The sequence below is a fragment of the Agelaius tricolor genome, unplaced genomic scaffold (assembly GCF_023055355.1).
Source record: "Agelaius tricolor isolate 1412-34295 unplaced genomic scaffold, bAgeTri1.0.p SCAF_5, whole genome shotgun sequence".
NCBI classification, from domain to species: Eukaryota; Metazoa; Chordata; class Aves; order Passeriformes; family Icteridae; genus Agelaius; species Agelaius tricolor.
In genome coordinates this window covers 50678907-50703715 of record NW_027269265.1, presented here as the reverse complement: position 1 = coordinate 50703715, position 24809 = coordinate 50678907, and the positions used below count along the sequence as shown (strand labels likewise).

At 36.6% G+C, this 24809-nt stretch overlaps 1 protein-coding gene across 4 annotated transcripts in view; it reads left to right on the top strand.

Annotated features, from left to right (window-relative positions):
- PDE3B (phosphodiesterase 3B) overlaps positions 1-21634 on the top strand; it is an 82922-nt gene extending 61288 nt beyond the window's left edge. Inside the window, exons 2-16 of one of the 4 annotated variants that reach the window (XM_071427901.1) lie at positions 3071-3121; positions 3756-4019; positions 6451-6596; positions 8982-9088; positions 9208-9466; positions 10022-10095; positions 10607-10710; positions 11449-11583; positions 13076-13187; positions 13916-14029; positions 15626-15825; positions 17204-17407; positions 17635-17796; positions 19086-19335; positions 19676-21634. In XM_071427901.1, the coding sequence (XP_071284002.1) occupies positions 3071-3121; positions 3756-4019; positions 6451-6596; positions 8982-9088; positions 9208-9466; positions 10022-10095; positions 10607-10710; positions 11449-11583; positions 13076-13187; positions 13916-14029; positions 15626-15825; positions 17204-17407; positions 17635-17796; positions 19086-19335; positions 19676-19902 (2409 nt within the window). In that variant the 3' untranslated portion in view covers positions 19903-21634. The remainder of the gene's footprint in view (positions 1-3070; positions 3122-3755; positions 4020-6450; positions 6597-8981; positions 9089-9207; positions 9467-10021; positions 10096-10606; positions 10711-11448; positions 11584-13075; positions 13188-13915; positions 14030-15625; positions 15826-17203; positions 17408-17634; positions 17797-19085; positions 19336-19675) is intronic. The other 3 variants (XM_071427902.1, XM_071427903.1, XM_071427905.1) reach the window with 3 other exon arrangements.
- The last annotated feature ends 3175 nt before the right edge of the window (positions 21635-24809 follow it).

Genomic DNA, 24809 nt, shown 5'->3' with positions numbered 1-24809 from the left:
TGCCAGAAATACTGCTTGTTTAGTATTCCAGATTTAACTTGCAATGCAAGGAGTTAGGCTACTTAAACGAAGTCTGATAGGTAGTGAGAGAAAGAATAGCATTTTCTTAGTGCAGAGGAGAAAATTCTTCTTTAAATGGGGAAATAGAATTTATCAGCTGTTAACCTTTAAAATCGTCACCCTCCTTGTCTTTCAAGCCCTGGCAATTCTGCAGAAGGTGTGTTAAGGAATATCATGCTGCTTTCTGCTGCTTTCTCCAGAAATTGTTTTTGTGGGGGAGGCTTTCTGGATTTTGAGTGCCATCTTGTGGTGCGTTCCAAGCGCCTAAGGAAAGGTAACCCCCCTTTCACTACTGCCAGCCTGCGAGGATTTGCTTAGTGCAGAGATGTACCCGGTCGGATCTATTGGGAAAATAGTCTTTGTTTATGGAGATCTGCATTTTTTTTCCAGTCGTGCTTAGCGGCAGAGATTGCTACTTTGTACCTCAACTTCTCATCAGTTTATTTTCATTCCTTTGATGTGTAGCGTGTGGAATGACCCCTGAAAATGTGACAGGCTGTGGTAGCTGCTGGCTGTGTTAATATACTGCCTCGTCTTCTCTCAGGAGATATGGCTTCTTGTTAATGGTGATATATAACGAATTAAAGAAAAATCTGATAGAAAAAGTACATGTAAACTGAAGTTGTATTAATTTCAAAACTGTTTTATTTTCTCTGCTGTAAAATTGGTATCAGTGAAGAAGCTTTAATCTTCCGGTTTAAATGACAACAGAAAATTTTCAGTGATGAATCCAAGCTGTGAAATTTTTAATTTAAATAAAACTGCATAAAATGATGCCCCACCATTTAAAATATCAAACAATTATTTGCATTGAAAGTAGATTGGAAGATTTTTTGGCCTTGTGTTTACTGGGTGAGCATGGGTCATTAGAACCTATTTATTTACTATAGCAGGGCTTAAACCAAAAGAAAGGTTTTGAACCTTTTTAGTCACAAAGATTGACCCCCAATCATAGCTTATGATCATAGCTTATGTGAACATGTGTATGAGTACATGTTGTTTAAAGGATGAATAAAGGAGTTGCAGTAAATTATTTGGTTCAGAAACATTCTGGAGTAAGCCAGACCTTTATTGGTTTGGTATTTTGTTTGTTAGTTAAGGTTTTTTTTTATTATTATTGTGAGCTCATTTGTAGCAAACAAATAAAATCAGCCAACATACCACATATTCAAAAGAAAAATAAAATCCTCTGAGAGGAAAACCTCTTTTGTGTCCCCTAATGGAGGCAGCAGGATTACGAGCGAGCTGACGCAACTCTGTGGCCCATTAGTATCAAAGGTTACTAATACAACTAACAAAACCCATGTGGACAGCTGATCTCTGCTGCTGATTGAGGCAAAAGTTAATGAAGCAGATTAATGCAGTCTCTGTGTGCGGGGACAGAATGAAACCAAAAGATTTACTGATGTTCAATACAGTAAGGAAACATCAGTCTAGAAAGAGACGCTTCACAATGGAGAAAATTTAATAAAACCACTCAAACAAACAAACAAATGAAAAGAAACAACCCCGTCTGGCAAGATGTTGCTAAAACCAAATACATCATGGCAAAATGGGTATGGCCACAGAATGTTGGTCATTATCTTACTGTTTGTCAGTGACAAACAGTTAAAAAAAAGAAAAAGACATGGTAGCTAGATTACTCACATAAAAAATCCCCCAAAGCTCTCAAATACCTAAATTCTTAATTCTTGATTTTGATCTGCTTGCTTTACCCAGTATTACCCAGTATGATTTTCTGATAGAGCACAACTTACTCCCAGTTCAAGCACATGCTTCATGGCAGGTCTCTTCAGTTTTCCTAGCAAGCAGGTGGATGTTATAACTATTAACTTTAAACAGTTTAGTGGCATCTCTGTGAAGACAGCTGAAGAGAAAAAGAGCCTTTAAGTGCCTCCCTTGCCTGGGCACTGCTGACACGTCCCCACCTGTGTACTTTCTGCACCTTCCTCTGGACAAGCACCAGACTGGAACGTTGTGTTTTCTCCATGGAAGTGCTGTGAGTCCCAGAAGAGCAAAAACATACCTAGTTCTCACCTGTAAAAATAAGCAGAAGACCTTCCAGGATTGCAAAATGTTAATTAGCAAGTGGGGTATTGGCATGTTCTTTGTGCTCTGTAGCAATGTAAAAGAGTGAAAAGCTATGTTTAATTTGTGAATACGCATTTTGCAAATGGATTAATTTATCAAAGAATAATTAGAATCTGTCGAGAAGTCATGAAGACTGAAAGCTTTTGAAACAGAACAGACATCTGAATTTCATTTCTTGTATGTTGTTTTCATTTTTTGTCAGTATAAAAGACAAATTAAGTGAGTGCTGTTGACGTACTTGAAGCTGATAGCATCTTCAGATTGTGTTGCTGACGTTCTTTTGTGGGTTTGGTGGGTTTAGTTAGGTTATTCAGAACATGGGGCTTTGTAGCCGTGTTCAAGCAAAGCCTAACAAAACCTCCTCCAAGAAAATCTTTTAAAAATACCAATTTTTAACCTCTTTGGAGAGATTTTTGCCCACTTTAAAAGTACATGATTTAATGTAATGCTTTCTTTGCTGTATTTACAAAAAATGCTTCTGTTTGAATGATTCTGAAAGAAAAAATATTTTGGAGGTTTTAGGCTAGATTTGCTTTTTTATGTTGAAGTGAATAGGAGCAGGAAAGCAGCATCACCATCAAATTTAATGTGTATGTTGAATGATTTATGAGCAATCCAAAAATATTGAAATAAGGGCAGATTATTCTGTCATCACGATATCTCTGTTGCATGCAATTTCTTTAAACTCTTCATTAGGACTCTTGCTGGGTAGCATTAACTGAGAATATGGCCCAAATTACATATGAAAAAACAAAGGGAGAGACATTTCCCTTTGCATCACATAATCAAAATGTATGCCATTGCTGTTTTACAACATTAACACATCACCTTTTATTAATTACCTTTACCCATTAATTACCATTTACACATTACCTTTTTATTAATCTTTTCTTTTCTCCTTTTTTTATTATCTTTACAGATGATACTTTGGGATTGGGATTTGAAGCAATGGTACAAGCCCTATTACCAGGTCAGTATATTATGAATTTAATTGTCTTTTTTTTTTTTTTGGTGAAATGTGATTAAGTACAGATTTCAAAACTGTTGAGACTGTCAAACTTCAGTTCTTCTGTTGATGCTGTATTTGCCTATTTTTCCCTCTGTCTCCTAAGATTGTAGTAAGCTCTTGTTGTTCCTGTTCAGAGAATTATGCAAAATTAAAATGAATCACTTTTGTTTGGATAAATTTTTTATAACTTCTTTCAGTAGAATCAGGGTTAATAAAAATTATGAAGTTGTGGAAATTGTACCTCTGTAAGGGGCTCTAACAGTTTGACTGCCAAAATTTGTTGATATTGTTGGAAGAGAAGGAATAATAAGTTTAATTCTGAGACAAAGTAATGAAAGTAGAGATTTAAAAATTGCCAACAGATTTCCAATAGAGAAAAGGAAGCTGAAAGCTAATGTTGAATTGTGAATTACTTTTTATTGTGTGACAAAAACCTGCAGACACTGCTGTCTGAATGTCTATATATTTTTTCTTTAAAAGAAATTGTGTTGCATTGATTTTTTAAAAATTTATTTTTGCTAAATTTGCAATGCACGAGATACTTACTTTAAACAAAGAGCACCATGAAGTGTTTTGGCATGTTAACAGTTTGCAGCATTTCCATCTATTGCAGAGTGCTGGCAGTGGCAGTGGAGTCGATCTCTCAGTGCTGAACGAGGCTCGGAACCTGCTCACGGAGCTCCTGAGCGACCCATGCCTCCCCCCACATGTGATCTCCTCCCTTCGAAGCATTAACAGCCTCATTGGTGCTTTCTCAGGAGCATGCAGGCCAAAGGCCAGCCCTTTCACTCCCTTTCCTGGTTTCTTCCCCTGCCCTGAAATCGAGGATCCTGCTGAAAAAGATCGGAAGCTGCTCAAGGTCGAACATCTTTTATTTGCGTTCGCGTGTGTGTTGCAATTAAAAAAATTAGTTGAAAGAAAATTCATCTAGATGGAATGATCCTTTATGCATAGCAGGTTCTCTAGTGAGTACCTGTGGACAATGTTTAAGGTCAAAAGGGAGCAGCTGTGAAAACACATCGAATGAAGTGGATATAAGTACTAAAATGCAAATTCAAGTGGTTGATGGGTAGACAGTACAAGCACTGGTCTGCACCCTGACCACAACATTCTTCAAAATAACAGCAAATATAAACTGAAGGTGTTATAGTCTCATGATATGGGACAAACAGGGCTGTTCTTGATTCTTCTGCATTCTTTATCTAACCATTACTGTCAGTGTGGTTTTTTCATTGACCTTTTTTCCCCAAGAAATTTGCTCTTGTGGACAGCAAACCAGCCATCACACAGAACCAAATCAGCTATGTAAGAGGAAAAGTATCCCTTCTTTTTCTTCAGCAAATCGCTTTGAGACCAGTGTAAAATCTACTGTCACTTCTCCATTACCCTAGGTTAATAAATGAAGCAAAAGTGTAGTTACTATATGAAATGCTAAAGAATGTGGTGGGGAAAAAAAATTATGATATAGAAACACAACTGCAGGGCGCCAGAGCTAATATTTCTAGCCCAGTATTGATGGCTTGAGGCTATTTGTTGTGGAGGCTGCTCTGGGACATGCCCTGTAGTTGTTTACATTTCCAGGAAGTGGGCAACTTGGCCCAAACTGATCATCTGGTTGGTTTAGTATTTTGGAGCCTGATTCAGCATGTGAAATATCTGTTGGGAACCATGTTTTTTGGGGGAAAAACTCAGTGTCTGCAGGTTACTCTGTGGAAGATCCTGCAGAACCACTTCAGTATGAAATTCCTTGTAATGTCACAATGGATACCTGCAGAAATCAGTTGGGCAGTGATTACAGTCATTTGGCATGGCTTTCTTTGTGGATGTCTTTGAAAGCTGCTAAGGATTGGCATTCTTTTTGATTTTTAAAATTTCTTTGTAGCTAGTCAAAACAGTGTGAAATGAGAAATATTCATTGCTGGAGACCAATTATAAAGAGTATGTGAGATTGAAATATTATGGTTTTTTGCAGCTGCTTTCTTTTTTTCCTTCCTAAAAAGTAACTTTTTCCTCAAGTTCTGGAGATTTTCTGTATAGAAATTTGCCTAGTGCTTGCCACAATCATTCAATAATTCTTTGGCTTTGGTATGTTTAAGAATAAGCCCAAATATTGGGCTATGTATGTTACTGCAAGAGAAAGATAGATACCTTTTGCTTTTAAAAACAGATATATGAGGAAAAGTTCCAGGTTAAAACACAGCAAAGAAAATATTATGAAAGTATTTCTTCAAAATGGATGATTTTGAAAGGTTCCCATTCTCTCTTTTTCCCTGACTTAGAATATAAAAGGTCTCTCCATATTTTTTTGTTGTGGATTATGTACGTCTTTGGAAGCCAGTCAGGGAAGAGACAAAGTAAGGGATCATCAAGTTGATTAGAGGGTTGAAGCACCTCTCCTCCAAGGAATGTTTGAGAGAACTGTGGTTGTTAGCCTGGAGCAGAGAAAGCTTTTGGGTGACCTAACTGTGGTCTTCCAGTACCTGAAGGGAGTCTGTAGGAAAGGGGGAGAGGGGTTATTTCCACAAGCTGTAGTGACAGGACAGGGAGAATGGCTTCAAACTGAAAGAGGGCAGGGTCAGATGGGGTATTAGGCCAGGTTGGATGGGGCTGTGAGCAGTCTGGTCTGGGGAAAGGTGTCCCCCTGTCCATGGCATGGTGGGTTGGAACTTCAGGATCTTTAAGGTCCCTTCCAACACAGACCATTCCATGATTCAGTGGTGAGCTGCCTGTCCTCCTCTATAGGAAAGGAATTATAAACAGGGAAAAAAATGTAAATGGGCTTCTGACCTTGGGCTAGTCATAACTGCTTATCTAATGCTGACCCATCCCTGTGGGTTTCTTGGAAGTGTGAACTGCCCAGTATTCAGGAAAAAAAAAAAAATTAAATATGAGACAATAAACATTGCAAGGCTACTCTGCAACGGAAAGTTTCCACTTCCATCAGGACTGTCCCTAGAACTGTCCCCAGATCTCCCAGTGTATGACAGTAGAATGCTTTCCAGATGGGTGAGTTTCTGCTGTTATTAACAGTCATGATTTTAACAGATTTCACAGTTAAGGCAAGTAGAAGTTGTGTAGGCAAACCCCAGAGTGTGCACATCTCTTATCTCCTGGCCTTGTTGCCCTTGGGAGGCCCCCACCTGGAGTAAGAGACCATACCTGTGGTAAGGTACCACATCAGCTGTTTCACTGTAAAAATTAGCAACAAATAGCCCATACAAATCAGAAATAAAATTTTAACATCTGCTTTTACTTCCATGGATTTTAACCACGGTCAAATTACTCAACAGGGATTAAGTAGCAGGAGCAGCCTGCCAACCCCACAGCTGAGACGATCCTCAGGAGTTTCTGGCTTGTCATCTATGGAATCAACATCATCCAGATGGGAAAGGAGTAGCATTAGCAAGAGATCCCATCAGGAGTATAACACACCAAGGTAAGCACTGAGCAGCATTTTAAGGGCAATAATAATGCTGGAACTTGGCAGCAGAAGTACTGGATGTAAAGTCCTGTGAATTAAGGCTCCAAATTCTGCCAGCATAAACTGGAAAAGTTAATGATGTACTATGCTGTGTAACTCAGGTTGATCTTAAGTAGAAATCGGGTTGTTCTGAGGTTAAATAGTCTGCTCTGTCATAGTAAGCTTGATATAAGCTTGAGTAGGAAATGAAAAAAGAGTCCAGCATACATGATCACAAAACAATCTAGTCTCTAAACTCGTACTGACTGCCTCAGTCTTTTAGTTTAATAATGGATCACTTGCCAACTTTCATATACCCATGCACAGTTAAAGAGGTGAGACAATTTTCTTGTGGTTGGTAGCCACTGTTGTGTGTATTATAATGTTTATTATTCCTCCAGTCACCAAGCAAGTTTCAAGATAAATTAAGGTAGTAATCTCTTCTCTACTGGTTGGTAAATATGGTGCAAATAGAGGTTTTATTTCCAGAATCAGATAACATTCTGAATTAGGATTAAGATGAATAAGTTTTTTCTTTCTTTTTGTATAATGTTGTATATTAGTGAAAATTCACACATTCCATTTTATTTAAATGTATAAATGAGCACGTCTTTATTTCTCAAATCTGTCAAAATGTGTGTGGTTTTGCTTCTCTTGTTTTGTTGGTTTTGTTTGGGTTTTTGTTCGGTTGTTTATTTGAGTTTTTTTACTTGATTTGGTTTTTTTGTTTTTTTTTTTTCTTTAAATGGTTCTGCATAGGTCATAAGGAAAGTATAACATGCATTTTTAGAAAAGAAAATGTGAGTTATGCTGATAACTGGAATTATTAGTAGTAGATGGGAATTTATATACACATGTCCAAGAATTTACTTATCAGCATTTTATTTAATATTAAAGTGAGCCACTTGAATAATTTGTCCCTTTCAGTGGTTTTTCCCCCTTGAATAAAAGATGATCTTTAAGTTTTTGCACTGTAAGACTTAACTGTGGTTTGTGTATGAAGTACCATTGAAGATTCTAATACGAGCAGTAGTGGTCATTAAAAGATGATATTTTCATGCTGACCTGGTTGCTGGTGTCCAGATAGATGAACCTCCCCACTGGAAATAACCAGGGACCAGAGAAATTGCTTTAACCTTAGCAACCGTGGGATTTCAATTTGAGACTCAGCCCTCCTGCTGCAGTCTCAGTGGACATTTACAGAGGGTTTCCTCACTTTCCTTACTATTCAAAAGCATCTCTTCTGTTTTATTTGTATGCAAATTTTTGGCTTGGTTTCTCATTCAAACACAAACTCAAAATGTAAAGTTCTTCCTCATGTTGAGGTGAAGCTTCTCATGTTTTAGTTTATGGCCATTGCTCCTCCTCCTCTTGCTGGGCAGCACTGAAAAGTGTCTGGCACCTTCCTTTTAGCCCTCCTTTGAGGTATTTATATACATTGATGAGATCCCCTCTCAGCCTTCTCTCAACTAACCAGGCCCAGCTCCTGCAGCCTCTCCTTATATGGGAGATGCTCCAGATCCCTCATCATCTTATGGCTCCACTGCACCCTTTCCTGTAGTTGGAGATACACAGGAATAAATCCATGTTTATTCTTGAACTCGTTTTTCATATTCATGTATTTAAACTAGTGATGGGAGATCAAGTATTATTTCTGTATTGGACTTTTTTTGCCATCGGCTGAAGAAAAATTAAATCTGTTTTGGTAAATACTATTTTCCCCTCCTGAAGAAAAATAGTTTTACATTAACTATTTTCACTTTCAAGTAAACACATACAGTTATTTTTAATTGCATATTACATTTTTGTTCCCTAAAGGAAATATAATTTTAAACCATGGAGTGAAATTTTATCCCTGGAACAGCAGATGGCAGGATTGAGCAATCGAGTTTAAGGATTTGGCCGGGGAAGCAAAACACGCTTTGATGGCAAAAACAGCTTCAGTTTTAAGTTTATAATAAATAAGACATCTGATTGAATATGCAAAATTTATGTGGCTGTGTAAAGTTTTACTTGTATTTCCAAAGTAATCAATCTTCAGATCTGTTAGGAAATAGCCTGCTTCAAATGTTCAAGGAAAGTAGCATGTTAGAAACTAAAACCTATCACACAGTCTATTTACTGCATCATTGTAGGATGTGTTAATTTTATTGTTGCTTTCAATCAGTGCACAGCAGTTTTTATTTCATGTAATTGACATGTATTTTTTAGCTGGTTTTGAATTGGACAGCTATGTAGTATTCTTAAATGGTGGTGGACCTGTCACAGGGCAGTGTAGCTATTTTAAAAGAATTTAATTAATAAAAGTGGAAGAGAAATGAAGAAACAATGAAAAAAAAATCCTCACTCTTTTCTTTTCAGCCAAGGATCTCACTCAAATGGCTCTTTTGGTGCAAACTTGCTGACAATACCAAAGCAAAGATCATCCTCTGTGACCTTGGCTCATCACATGGCTCCCAGACGAGCAGGTAGGGTCATGCCACTTGTACAGTAACAGGATGGCACATCACAGGTCTTCTCATGCAAACAAAGCACTGAAATAACTTCAGCATGTCCCTTGATGTTTAAATCCCCTCTTTGTAAACAGCCATGACTTTGTTGGCATCTGGACCCCATGTCATGTTTGTTTTGGAAGGTGCTTCTCCTGGCCTGAGTCCCGTGGGTTCACCAAGCCATGGATCTGTCTCCAGTGGGGCTTTCAGCAACTGGTCACCTGTGGAATTCCCTGACACTGCTGATTTCCTCACAAAACCAAGCATTAATATCCACAAGCCTCCAGGACACACACCTAGCTCTCCAGATTTTCAGCAGCCTGTTAAAACACCTGTAGGTTATTTGTGTAGCAGGTACTGTAAATTCCGTTATAATTTCAGTCACTTCATATGGGTAAAAAGAATGCAATTAAAATAAAAACAAACCAACAAAAAATCAGGCCCTGTGCCCCTAGTAGGATAGAAAATGGGCATAAATCTCATAATAATCTGTAACTGTGTTATCCATGGGAGAATAAAGCATGCTGAATGTATGTTGCTGCTTTGACGTGGCCCATCCTTCTCAGCAGCTGTTGTTGTAGAGGAGCAATGTTCTGTGGAATTTTAGAAAAGGAGGGTTTCTTACTTGGGAATTGGATTCTGTGTTTCTGAATGCTTTCTTAGTTATGAGCTCTACTTTTTAATAATTCAGGGCTCTAAATCTGGGGGAGGTGATGGTTGATTATTATCCAAGGACAGACTAAATCTATGTGTGCCAAATTTAGGAGAAAATACTCTAGTCAGTTGCTGAAGGAATCTTTACAAGCCTTTTTAAAAAAAGTAATCTGCAGATATTTTTCAGTAGAAGACAGCAGTAGCAAAAGAAGAAAGTTACTGAATGTTGTAAATATTTTTCATGTATTCTGTAAGCTGTGGACGTCAGATACTCAAGCCTGTTCCAATACCAGAACCAGACTTTGCAGAATACAGAGACAGAAAATCAGGTGGGATTTCAAAATAGACAAATACTTGATATCAACTAACTGCTTTTTTTTTTTCCCAAGTCTGTTAAATTAAAATTTCACTATTTCTACATAATTTTTCCTATATTTTAACCTATGTATGCATTTTACTTTGTTTTGTGCTTTAGAATAATCAAAATAAGATGAAATATTGCCTGCTTCATAGTAAGGATTTTAAAACAGGCTTCCACTAGTACCTTTATAGCTCTGTACTCCATGTATCAAATAAGTACTTTACTAACTAAGCTAAACCAATCACTTTTTTTTTTAATAAAAGCTATGCTTATAGCTTTTCTTCATCTTCAGATAACTTTTGTCTAATAAATTTTGTCCTCAATGACTTTTTTGCATATTTCCTAAATAAAATGGTTTAGAAACAAGCTCTTACTTATATTTCTGGCACAAATCCATATGATCAGTTAAAAAATTATTAGACAGTAGTAATTTACAAATCATTTACTGATGCATTATTTCTCTGTGTGTTTTCTTTAAGGTGAAATTGCAAGTGCTAATGTCTCCAAAGAATCTTTCCACCATACAGAGAAGAGGAAAGATGAAAAGAAGGAAATGATTGATCAAACACAAAATACACTGCTTGTAAGCATGTAATTGCAAAAAAAACCCCCTGCAATAACTTTTCTCAATTCACTATTTCTTTATCATTTCTAACTTGCTGTGAAGAGGCCTTTATGTTGCGAAAATAGTAATTTCTAAGGGGTTATGGTGCATGGTTGGAATTCAAATTTTCATTTAACAATTGTTTATCTGGCATAAATGTCACTAGCAAATGACAGGAAAGCTTGTGGTTGTATTGATTTTGTTGATCAATATTGATTTGTGTAGATGTAATGTTGAGAGGGTATGCTCAAACACTGGCTAGTATTTTCTTTTGGAACTTTATGAAAGATGCAGCAGTGGCAGTGAGACTCACAAATGAATGTCCAATACAGTGCTATTAATATTTTGGGTTTATACATCAGGTGTTTTTAAAACTTATCCAATTAACCTATTCTTAAAGCTCAGTAAATCTTTGGTTTTAGCCTATGCATATTTTTGCTTTGTTTTATTAACTCTTCATATCTAAAAATAAATAAGAAGGAAAATTTAGCACTATCTCAGACAGCCCCAGAATCTGCTGCCCAAAACAGGAAAGCTCAAGCCTTTAAGTGTGCTATTTGTGCTATTGATTTATGATTTTCTCATAGCCATAGTTGCAGCACCATTCAATAAATTCACTAATGATTTATCATTTTCAAGGCTTTTTTTGCCAACACAACTGATAAATTAATTTTCATTGTTATTTTAGAGATGATAAAGTATCTTAATCTCATACAGGTGGAACAGAGTTCTACATTAGAAACAATGATATTAGACCATGATTCACTATTGGAGAAGATGAGCAATTGGAATTTCCAAGTTTTTGACCTTGTAAAAGAAATGGGAGATCAGTCTGGAAGGATCCTCAGCCAGGTTTGTTGTCCTTTGTTATGTGAGGGAGGGTAGGTAAAGGTGTCCTTTATTTAAACCATGTAGAAATTTTGCAGTCAACATTCATGTGAATACTTGAAATTGCATTTATGTGAATATCTTCAAAAGCAGAAATGTGACTTCTCATGTACTCCATGCCATTGTAAACCATAAGAAATGGTTTATCTATAGAGAACATGCTCCAGTTTTTCTGAATTTCATTCTCAATGTAAATAGGTTAGACTCACACTGATGAGGTTTTGCCATAATTTCCTGTGCAGAGTTATCTCCTGCTTTCAGAATTACTACTCTGCTTGGTAACCATTACTTTTTTCTCTACTTCAGTAAAATATTTCTGCCCCACCTGTGGGGGAAGAGAAGTGATCTTTTAGGCAGCCTTTTGCCTCTTGATCTACAAACAGTGGAGTTTTTTTCCATTCTGCTTTCTGCATGTAGTATCCCTTTTATCTCTTTCTGATTTATTTCCATGCATTTCCATGTTTGCTGAAGCCAATTCCTGCTGGCAGGTGCAAGAATAGGATCCTGTTTGCTCTTCCCCAGCTTGTCCCATTCATCAAGGTCATCTGGAAGCTTCTGCCTCTTTCTTTAGAGTGGATTTAGCAATCATGGAGCTTCTGATCTGACCGCCAAACAGTTTTATTTCCAGTATCTTAGTTTTCCACCCTGGAATGATGTCCCCTAATTTTGCAGCTCCTGTTCCTCTGAGCACCTCCCATGCTTTAGAACTTCTTGTTCCTCTCCTGTGTCTAGGGAAAAAAGTTATAAAAATGAGTAGCAGTGACTTGTTTTACATTTTTGTAAAATATTTGCAGCTGTGGGTGAGGGGGGGATTAGGCTTTGAAGTACACTGATATCTACATGTAAATAATAATATATGGTCTATATACATATATGGAAGTTCTGAGTACCTTTTTGAAATACTTCTTCATTTACCAGCTAGATTTATTAAAAACACTCAAGAGAAATCATAATAAATGCAAGAACTAGCATCTCTTTGCCAAAGTCTCAAAACAACTTGGAGGACTTGTGTTGTTTGTTTCTCTTTGTTTTGTTTTATTATTAAGGACTTTGCTATTTTAATTAAATAATTTGAAGTTCTGAATAATAAGTCTGAACGTAAATTTCTTCTTTTTAGGTCATTAATGGGATAAAGCATGGCTTATTTAGCCTTCTAAAAAAATTTGGGGTATATTATTACAAATGAGTTGTGCATAGAATTATCAGTAATGACATAAAAGCTTTTATTATTCTTTATTGAGAGGATTGTGAAAATCCACATTTTTGTGCTAAAAATATATTAAATATATCTCTATGACAATAGCATTCCAATAATTCTTTAGTGGAATTTCAGTGTTTTCCATGTCTGTCGGCAAGTACAATTTTAAAAACAAGAAATATTTTTCAAGTTGAAAAAGCAGAACATGCAAAGATATTTAAGTTTTTCAGATTAAAATTAATCTTAATATTTGTTTAGGTTACTTATACCTTGTTTCAAGACACTGGCTTGTTTGAAATTTTCAAGATCCCCACTCAAGAATTTATGAATTACTTCTGCGCGCTAGAAAACGGCTACCGGGATATTCCCTGTAAGTGCTCCCTGGTTACACAAGGAACTTTGTTATCAGTGGCTCCCCTTTGCTGTGGGAATTTGTATTTCTGGGCTGCTAAGTGTGTTTTTAGTGAATGCACTTGACAGAGCTTAGAATGGGTCTAGAGAATTGCAGGACAAAGTGGGTGGACTCTAAAAGTGAATTGGTTAATTTGGAGTTTGAAGATTAATCTTAGAGAATTTGAATTAGTGGTGGAATCAAACACACTGAAGTCAATGGGAGAATAGTTGCTGATTTAACAGAAATTTGGGTGAGGTCCTTAACAAAATGAGAAGAAATGGAGAATTTTGATGGTAGTTATTCACCTTGCTGTGCAAGGCAGCCAAATTTATTGGAAAACAAAACAAAAACCACACTTCCCCACTCCACAGATGTTTGCCCAGCTCGGGTGCTTGTAGGTATCAGATTGCAGGCCACACTTGTTTCTCACCATTATTGATTTAAAAGGCCATTTAATCCCTTCCTGAGGCCCAGGTAGGATGAAGTGTACATAGACATTGTTTGTTTATCTAACTGCCTTCTGAAAAATGTTCAGTGATACATCTATCTACCACTAACATTTAAAATTCTATTTTTCCTTTTAGACTTAATCAAAAGCTCACTTATAATACATTTTGTACTTTTTTTTTTTGCTGTTGTTTTTATTATTCCGTGTGATGCCATTGCAGATAACAGTTTTTTAATTGTACCTTGTTGATTTTCAGATCACAATCGTATCCATGCCACGGATGTTCTCCATGCAGTTTGGTACCTGACCACACGGCCCATTCCTGGATTCCAGCAAATCCGTAATGAGCACATAATGGAGAGTGAAATAGGTGTGTATTCACACAGGCTGTTTTTGTTTTGCTGAAGAATCTTACAATGAACCTACAGCAGGTTAACCAAATTGCTCTGGAAAAAAATATAGAATTATTCTTATGACTCACTTTTTTTTTTTTTGTACTTTAATATAATGCAGTAGAAAAAAAATCACAAAGCACACACCGTTCAGAAATATCATGCAATTGACTTTCAGAAAAATTAGTAGATGAGTAATGGTTAGTTTGTTAGCCAAGAAAACTGGTTCACTTAATAAATTTTCTATGCTGAATGAAACCTCTGTATTCTGCTATAGTCAGGGTATTTTTAGCATTTGAAATACGTTAGGCTAATATTTCTTAACTTTATTGGAAAGTTAAATAGACCAAAGAAAAAATACCAAAGTATTTAACTTAATTGAAGTTCTCCTTAATGGGTTTAGTATAAAAATTAATATTTTAGAATTTTCAGTTAGCTATCACATGCAGGCTTTCAAACTCAGAAGAGACCACCCCAAAAATAACTGCATAAGAGCATCCCTGAAAAGGAAATAATACCTCCAAATTCAAATGTTGTGTGAAGGTACTTCCAGTGAAGCTTGCTTTTGTATTGTCTGTGACTTCATAGAACAAACTTTTAAATTTAGAATTTGTAATTTTTACCTAATTGTATCCTATAAGTAAAGGATTAAAAAAAAGATTGGAAACATAGACTTGGATGCTAAATGGTTTGTATTTCAGAAAAAATAAAATCAAGAACTCTGTTTGAAGTGTGTAGTAGAAAAAGACAAGACACAAGTCATATGGCTTTTAGAGGGCTGGGATTTTCTCTTTTTTCCAAGTTTGTCCCTATCTATTGATTGCACCCTATTGCCTTTTCTTTCTCCAAGTGTTAAATGGGTTGGGTCTGGAGACTTAACTGGAGAAAAGTGATAATAATGATTTTATTCTCCTCTACAAAAAAAGAAAGATTAAAATAAGAAATTATAATCTTATTGCTTGGAAACTCTTCCAGTACAAATATTTTCAGGTTTCTAATCCTTGTTTATTCTATTAAGGCAAGGGAGTTCCTTTGATATTATGCATTGCTAAAATAAGTGCTATTTCTTTTCCTTTTTTTTAAAGTAGTGACTTTGTCCATGGGAAAGACAATAATAAAACTCTGAATCTTCTTATCATGCAAATATTTCTAAACTAATGGAGTTAATTCCTTGTGCAGTAGTTTCCACTTTCCACCTCCAAGTTTTCCTGTAGGTTTGCAAGTTCAAGAAATGGGAAAATTATAGAAATACTAAGGAAGGTGCTGATTAATGTTTTCTTGGACAAATTCAGGTTTGAGACAAACAATAGAATGCTCTGTTAGTGCTACAAATTTGCAACTCAATGGCACTTCAACTTTTCTTCAAAATTGTTAATCTATAAAAATTATCATTAATTTTCTTTTTTAAAATATTAGTCTGACAATTATTCAGATTCATGACAGCAAGGATAAACATACTGTGTTTGCAACAGTGTCTGGCTGTTTATACACATTTATAATGTATTACAAATATGTATGAAGTACTGTTCTAAAAAATATTCTGGTTTTGTACTTTGAAATTTTCTTTTTTTTAGATGAAGCCAGTGGTATTGCCCCAGTTCAAGTCAGCTACACTTCTTCAAAAAGCTGTCCTATTACTGATGACAGTTATGGCTGCCTGGCTTCAAACATTCCTGCTTTGGAATTGATGGCTTTGTATGTAGCAGCTGCCATGCACGACTATGATCACCCTGGACGTACAAATGCTTTTCTAGTGGCCACAAATGCACCTCAGGTAGGAACCTCTTCACACAAAAAAATCACTTCTTTCTGTAGGAAATCAGTATAAAGAATTATTTTCTATTCTATATCTCTAAGGTAAGTTGTTTAGGATTGAAGTATTTAGGCCTGATTTAAGAAATGGGGAAATTAACATGTACTATACTTGTGTAATATTTTTCTTTCCTGTTAAATTCTGATGTGTTTTGTATGTACTGGTTGTGTATGCATGCAGAAACAATTTCAAATTGCAAAATTGAAAATAACAACAGAAACCAATGCAGGATAGAGTAAAGGATTATTTAATAGAGAGCTGGCCCTGGGTCTGTGTAATCAGCTATGATGGCTGTTTGGATCTCTTAGTAAGTTACAGAAAAGAAACTAAAATAATAATACTAATAATATCAACAATAACAATAGATCAGAAACTGGTACACTTGTTAGGAGATAAAGACTTTGAAAATGAACTTTCCAATCAGTTTTCATCAACTCCTTATTACAAAAGGAGTTTAGTATGTAGGATGTTGTGTATTTCTGCTGAAAACAGCATGCAAGGAGGAACAACACCAAACTACACAGACATCCATCATGAAGTCTCAAAAATGCAAGCATTCTTTGAAAAATTGCAAAAAGCTTTGGCAAAATGAATTTTTTTTCAGGTACTGTTTAATCTATATTGAATTCATTATTTTATAGGGTGTTTTTTAGAAACATGGAAGCTGTGAGTAAAATCTGCTACTGTTTTTATATTTTAGTTAGCTTGTTTACAGTTAAAATTTCTGCATTAGCATTAAACATAGCCCTTTGAAAATTAGTGATAATTTGCACCATTTTCCATTATGACAGTTCTTATGTGTTTTGGAGTCCTTTTTCTCATGGGGTATTTTATTTGTTACGGTTTTTTGTTTATTTCTTTGTTTTTGTTGGGTTGGGGTTTTTGTTGTTTTTGCTTTTCCAACACAATTAAGAGAAATTGAAAACAAATACTTAGATTTATTTTTTTCTTGTTTTGTTTTGTTTTTTACATCACCGTGTGACATAAAACACACACTGCTCCACACATGCACTGTGCAAAGTCTTAAGCTGTTTTTGTGTGTGTGCCTACAGTCTGAATGTAGGTGTCACTAAGACATCATTAAGGATTTTAAAGAAAAAAAGAACATTGCTAATTGTTAAGTTTGGGGGGGGGGAGAGGGGGAGTTCCCTCATCTGTAATTTTTGTGTCACTTCAACCCCAAAACTAGAAGACAAAACATTTTTTTTATTTTTATTTTTACCTAGTGTTGTTTCTGACCAGCCCTGAAACTTCAGAATATTTAATTATAACTTTAAAACTTCCCTGTGTAATTTATGATTCCTTGCTTGTTGTTTTTTTTTTTTTTTTTTTCCTGTAGGCTGTTCTCTACAATGACAGATCAGTCCTAGAAAATCACCATGCTGCATCTGCCTGGAATCTTTTCTTATCACGACCAGAATACAACTTTTTATCAAACCTTGATCACGTGGAGTTCAAGCGCTTTCGTTTCTTAGTGATTGAAGCAATCCTTGCCACAGACCTCAAGAAGCATTTTGATTTCCTTGCAGAATTTAATGCCAAGGTTTGTTCCACTTTAGTGTCTGCACTGGTCTGGTCTTGATGTACAGATTTTATCGTTGCTTCTCAGTTATTGTTGGTTTTAATTACTTGCATTTAAAGTTTTATATTCTTTAAATTTAAGCTATTAAAATGCAAGTAGAGTATTTCCTTTGTACAAACCAGCTGTAGATGGTTTGTAGGTTGCTTGATAAACCCATGATTTGAAGTGGATGTCTGTGCCTACCCCAGGTCAATGACATGAACAGCAATGGCATAGAATGGAGCAATGAGAACGATCGCCTGCTGGCCTGTCAAATATGCATCAAACTGGCTGATATCAATGGCCCAGCCAAAATCAGAGACCTGCATCTGAAATGGACTGAAGGCATTGTCAATGAATTTTATGAGCAGGTGGGTATGGAAAGAACAATTTTCTCTTTTTAATAACAGGCAGATAATACTTTGTCTTACCAGTGTTTAACTAATTTAAGCTTTATTCCTTGTTTTAAATCTTCAGGTGAGGTATTTCTATCTTCTCATTCGGAATGCTAAAATTTATTTTCACAGTTAGCTTACTAGCATGATCTTTTAGTTTCTAATTATTGTGTTAGAAAACAAGCTCCCAGCCAGTATTCTCCATTTTTCAGATATTAGGGGATTTTTGAGGGGGAGGGATTCTTTCCTTAGGATGATGCTGACAAAGCAAAAAAAAAATTCTTTCATTTTGGAAGTTAAGTTCACAGATGTGTTTCTAGGTGAAAGAATATCCATGAAAGCATATGTTCAGCTCTAAAGCTCTCAGGTTCATGGAAGTGCTGAGATAAGTAATTGTAGTTTAGATTTTTTGATGAACAACTGTTCAATGTTTTTCTTCTCCAGTTTATAAAATGGTGGGGAAAAAAACCCAACAAAACAGTGAAGAAACCACTTGACTCTGGATGTCATAGCTCATTTCATTCTCCTGTGGCCTTGCAGGGGATGCCATTACCAGCATGCCTTGCTGTGGCTGATTTCTCTGCCACTTTCTCTGTTCATCAGCTCAGCAATTGAAGTTGAGTCTCTGCCTGCTCTGAATCCATCCTGTCAAGGCATAGGAATAGCAGTTCCAGTAGAACTGGTTCTCCATCCAGACACAAGCAAAGCTGGAGGGAGGATTATGGACTGTGCTAGTCTGAGCCATAATGTGTCTTTATTTTAAATTGGCCTAATTACATTTTCATTCACTTAGTCTGTACAATTATTCTCCCCAGTAAAAATGTACAATCCATGTGGTGGTTCATGGAATCACAGAGTATCCTGAGTTGGAAGGGACCACAGGGCTCATCAAAGCATAACTCCTATCCCTGCACAGGACATCCCAAAAATCACATTATGTGCCTCAGAGCATTGTACAAAAGCTTCTAGAGCTCTGTCAGGCTGGTGCTGTGAGCCCTGCCCTGGAGAGCTGTTCCAGTGCTCAAACACCCTCTGGGTGAAGAACCTTTTCCTAATATCCAGCCTAAACCTCCCCTGACAGAGTTTTATGCCATTCCCTCAAGCCCTGTCACTGCTCACTGGAGAGAAGTGATCAGTGCCTTTCCACGTGCTTCCCCTCCTGAGGAAGCTGGAGATTACTCGGTTCATTAAAAGTAATTTTTAAAATAAGAATTTAAAGCCAATTTTGTGAGAAATTCTGGTAAGTTTTTTCATTTCTTTTTCAGGGTGATGAGGAAGCAAGTCTTGGGTTACCTATAAGCCCCTTCATGGATCGTTCTTCTCCCCAGCTGGCGAAACTGCAGGAATCTTTCATCACTCACATAGTTGGCCCCCTTTGTAATTCCTACAATGCAGCTGGGTTGCTTCCAGGGCAGTGGGTTGATGAAGAGGAGGAGGATGCAGAAAGCACTGAAGATGATGATGGTGCACAGTTAGAGAGTGATGATGAAGAAATGGAAGATGATCTTATTTTAAGTAAGTTTCTGTGTTTCAGTTGGTGCTTGGTTGTCCTTCAGTAGCTTCAGATGTAGCAGTGGTAGTTGAAATTGTGCTGTAGAAATCTTGTAGCATTTGCTATTCTGCTGCTTCATAAATTTTCCTCTTTTAACAAAAGTTTTGTTGCTACCAGGAGATTTGCAATTTAAAACAGAAACTTGTTGATATCCTTTGCCATGCCACTGTTTAAATATTCAGAATAATCATCCATGTGCCTCGCTGAAATGTACATCCTGCTTGCAATGTGCCATTGGCTTTGTATGTATAAAATACAATTACTCAGAATGTCAAACAATCCAATATGCTTATAATTTTACAGAAGCTCAAAGAAAAAAAGGTAGACGAATATTTTGCCAGCTAATACACCACCTCAGTGAAAATCACAAAATATGGAAGAAAGTGATCGAAGAGGAAGAGAAAAACAAAACAGAAGGAGCCAAACTGCTGACTGAAATCTCATCTTTACCTCAAGCAGATGACATTCAGGTTATTGAGGAAGCTGATGAAGATGATGAACGACAGCTGGGAGAAGAGAAGACGTGCTAAGGGAGCTCCAGTGGTGTCCAGTGTGATGACAGCCTATGTTTTTTCCACTGTGCTGACTTCAGCTCACACACATAAAATCGAAAGGCCTTAATACTGTGAGAGGATTCTTTGTGCTCTGGTGGAATCCCACTCCTATGCACTTTCGCCACACACAGAATACAGGACTTTATTCAGAGATTGAGTATTGTATACCCTGATGCAAAGTTCTTTATGCCTTAGTTGGTATAAAATATCCTGATATAATGCTGCCTTGCTGAATATGGAACTCTTCTTTTCCTTGAGGTACCTGCAGTTTTTAAAAAAACATTCAGTGACTTTGATTACCAAAGTGGCAAGAACTTTTCGCTAACAAGGAACCGCGGGATGAATCCTAACCTTGTCTTGAGTTGCTTATTTCATGTTGTTTTTGAACATGAATGAGAAAAAAAAAGTCTGTGCCTACATGAAAACCATGTTACTGCTGCAGTGCAAGCCTGTTGTGGGGTGTCTGCTTAGTGCAGTAGTGTGCTTCATGTAGTCATCTCAGAGCAACTGTTCAAGGACTGTGACATAAGTGCTGAATTCTGATATTTGTGGTTTAAAAAGAGGAAAGAAAATCCAGGTGCATCTATTTCTGATGCTTTTTATTATTGTGCATAATCTGATGTTTTATTTTTGCAGAAAATATTCAGGTTTGCAGTGGGTGTTCATGATAATTCATTGAATACAAGGCCATTCTCATCTGTTGCCTTGCTGTTTTGTGGTAGAACATTAAAAACCTGTTCAGCTACTTAAATTATGAAGGAATTTTATTCTTTTACTCATAAATAACGTTGTATTTCCTGCCCTTACTCAGGTTCACTTTAAAAACAAGTCAACCACATAATAGATTTTTATCTTGCACCCATTTCCCATATTAAATTTTAAGGAAATAAGATCTTATCTCATTTATTCTTTGTATGTAAAGCTTTAGGAGAATTAAAGATTTTTTTTAAAGACATAAACTACTGTTGCAAAATGGCTATTTTAATTTGCCCCACACATTTTTTCCATCACAGAGACAGCTTTTATTGCCTTCAAGTTTGATGTGCATCCTGAAATACACATATGGAAACCAGAAGGTGGAAACTTCGTGTAAAGCCTGATACAAGATAAAAATCACTGTACTGTACCACATTTTAGATTGTTGAGTTTTAAAATAACAAACTTACACATTCCACCCCAATGTATTTTTAGAAACACTACCATAGTTGGTCTAATTTGTAAACAAACAAACGAAAAAGTTGAAAATTAGGCTACAGGTAAGCAAGCCAGAGATAAGCCTGGTTTTAAAAGTGCTCCTTTTAGTACTGAACCTTTAAATGCTGTGTAGTTGAACTGAATAAAACCCAAATGCACGTGTGCTATTTCTGAATGTGTCTCAGCATATTTGTGTTTGCATCAATTGACTTGGAAGGAAAAAAAAAGATAACCTTGTGCAAACTGTATTACACTATTTTACACAGGTTTTCCTTCTGCTGTTTCATTGGCCAGATTAAATAACTGAAAGGTTTGGGCTTTTTTTTTCTTTTTGCTCTTTTCACTAATAAGCCTTTTGTTGATGCACTTAAAAGACCACTGAAATGTGCTTTTGCTATATCTACAGTGCCAAATTCCCCTTTGCTGCCATTATCACTGTCACTGCAGTTTTTTTGTAACATGAGCAGTGTTAAACCAGATATTTCTGTCATTAATAAAATGTTGCACTATTGAAGCTGGCACTTACTGATCATACACCTGGTATTTGACATTTCTTTGGTCATATATTCTTACAGTTAATGTGAAGACTAGAAAAATTCTGATTCTTTTAGTATGCTGTATTCTCAGCATTTTGTGTTTAGATAGTGTGTTTGTGTACATAAAATATCATTTTAATATTGTTTAATATCATTTTGCTTTGTCTGACAAATGATACTAATTATTTTGTCTAAAGTTTCTGTTCTATTATTTTACGTTACAAATTTCCATTTTTTAGTTTCCCTTAAAATGCCATTATTTATAAATTAACAAAAGTATAACAAGGTAAAAATTAATATTTTATGTTTTGCTAGAGCATTGGCAGGACTTGTATGTGGTGACATCTTTGCCAGCAACTTTCTTATCTCAGGTTTCTCTTAAACTCTTTAGGAATACTGAAGCAATTTTAAAATCCAGTGACAAGCAGCAAACCTCAATGTTTAATAAACTGCAATGCTAATATGTATTTCCAATTAGATATTTACAATAGATTGCTTCAAAGATGCATTTAATTATGAATGTGTTCTAAATCTGCTTTAAAGTGCCTTTTTTTAAAGTGTGCACAGTATGTGACTAATTGTTACTCTAAGAGCAAAGGGAAAAGATGGAAAAAATTTAACAAAGGCTGGTTCAGAGAATGTTTGCAGAAGTGGATGTGGCTGTAACTGAAAGTGTCTTAAATCTTTCAAAAATGGTGATGGAGGGTCCTCTGAATGTTGATTGAGCTGTTGTGCCAAATATCATCTCTCCATACAAAGAATATCACTCTTAAATCTGTGATCACACTTCAGCAATTCACAGCTGCCAGGGGATGCTGAGTAGTGCTGAAAACCACACAAAGGAACACATTTGAAACACTTTCTAATGCAGCACTACCTCTTTTGGTTTGTTTTTTTCCCCAAGAAGTGGACCAAATTAGCCTACACTGAAGTTTATGCCATGCAGAAATACAAGTTTTATGTAGAATATTCTCAGGTTTGAGTTTCCCATCTTCTCATTGTCTTCTTTTCCAAGGTGTGTTGGATTACTTGCACCCATACACACAGAACTAGACCTACCAAGTTTCCATAAGGGCAAAATTCTCCCTGTGCTTCCTGGAGTCCTCTGGACGTGGAGGAGGTGCTAAACCAGTCAAATGAGTAACTTGGAACCTCTTCCTATGAGTTCTCCCTCCATGACAAAGTTTAACAGTGAGTGTAAGGTTCAAAATTAAAGGAATGATTTGGGATTGCTTAAGGTAAGTCCAGACTAACGAAGTTTGTGTAAGACTTCATTTGCTCTGTGCACAGAACCATTTCTTTGTATTTACATCCAGTTTTAACCACAACCAGGGGCAGGTGAAACAGCAAAAGGAGTTAGAATTCAAGACCTCAAAGTTTTAGCTTTGGTGCTTGCTCCTGGTGTAGATGCAGTTGAATCTTGGCTCTTCTGGATCCTCTGAAAGCACAGATGGAATTTGAGGTAATCCAGAGTGTGTTATTGCCCATAGAGGGTGTGGGGTCCCCCTGGAGATGTTCCAGAACCATCTGGACACAATCCTGTGCCATGTGCTCTGGGATGGCCCTGCTGGAGCAGAGGGGTTGGGTGACCCCTGTGGTCCCTCCCAGCCTGACCCATTCTGGGATTCTCTGTGGCACCTACACTCACGTGGCAGCATTTCCCCTCTTGTCCAAAAAACCATTTGAGATGTGCAGAATTGTAAGTGTCTCATATACTGGTGAGTGTGAGAGCAGGAATCCCAGCCTGAGAGATGTTTTGGACTAAAAGGATGGAATTACCTTGGATGATGAGAACCAGAAAGAAGAGGTAAGAATGGGACAGACACAAAAATATACTAAAGATATTCGGAAGAGAGACACTGATTGTTGTCTCAGGCCAGTCTGTGTTCAAAATATTATAGAAACAGTATCTCTTGATCAAGTCAGAATACTTGGATTTTTAGAAATGAAATGAAAATGGTAATGGAAATAATGATGCAGTCATCACAACTTAAGCTGTGATAGAAGTTTTAGGAAATTGATCCTTCAGTGGCCAATAAAGATTAAATGAGCGAAAGCAAATATATAAAGTTGATTAAATGAGGTACAAGAAGTTTGATCAAGACAGTATTTATTTTGCATTTTTTTCTTCCAGCTCTCTTCTCAGAATTGTCTCTGGACAATGTGCTGCTTCAGTCATGTCTGTGTTAAGGCAAATGAGGTAATGAATTACTTTCACTTTTCCAATGAGGAATTTTTTTGCAATATCTTCTTGAAGTAAGTCTTTAACTTGCTATAAAACTGTCCAGTGGATTCTCAGGAATGAAGATGACAAAAGAACACAATTTTTAACTGCTATCTGTCTGATCTTAGTTTAAAAGGGCTATAAGCAATCAGTTTATTTGTCCTCTGCTTAATGAGAAGGAATAAAACATTTTTAGAGGAAAGAAAGCTGATGGACCGAGCTGCTACAGGATAAACCTTCTATTGCACTTGGCTTTAGGTGTGTAAGTGATTTACACCTACTTGGTTCTGTGTGACACTTCAGACACCCTTTAAGAAGGGCACAACACAACCAGAAATGTTTGACAGGAAGGTTTCTTTTGGGATCTTACATCATGAGTCATCTTCTGATTTCTGGACTTCAAGAGATCAGCTGCTGGTGCCTGTGGCAGGTTCTGCTACACAGGCTCTGCTCCCTGGCAGAATGTTGCCATCTGTGGACTATCATAGAGTAAAAATCTTCTAGTGAGGTGAAACCTTCTGTCTGCTGGTTTATCTGTGAGGTTTCAGAAGGAAAAAAAAAAAAGGTGTTGTTTAACCAACCCAGCCTTTAAGTACTGGTGAGAGACCACGGTGTTTCAAATGATCCCCACCATTCACCTTGTGATTTGTCCATGTTCTAAACATCCTGCCAAAAAACAGGTGATGAGTCACTTCTGACTCATCTCTCTGGATCAGCAGAACCCTTTGCACCTTGAGTGAGATCAAAATATCTTCATTTTAATTGCATATAAAGCAAAAGGTAATGCTTAGCCTAAAATGCAGGTATCATACCAAAAATACTGAGGATAGGGTTGACATTAATTATTGCACATGAGGAGCAGAGTGCAGATTCTGTCCCCTGTACCTGTCAGATGTGAAAACTTGCTCCTATATATAGTCATTCAAATG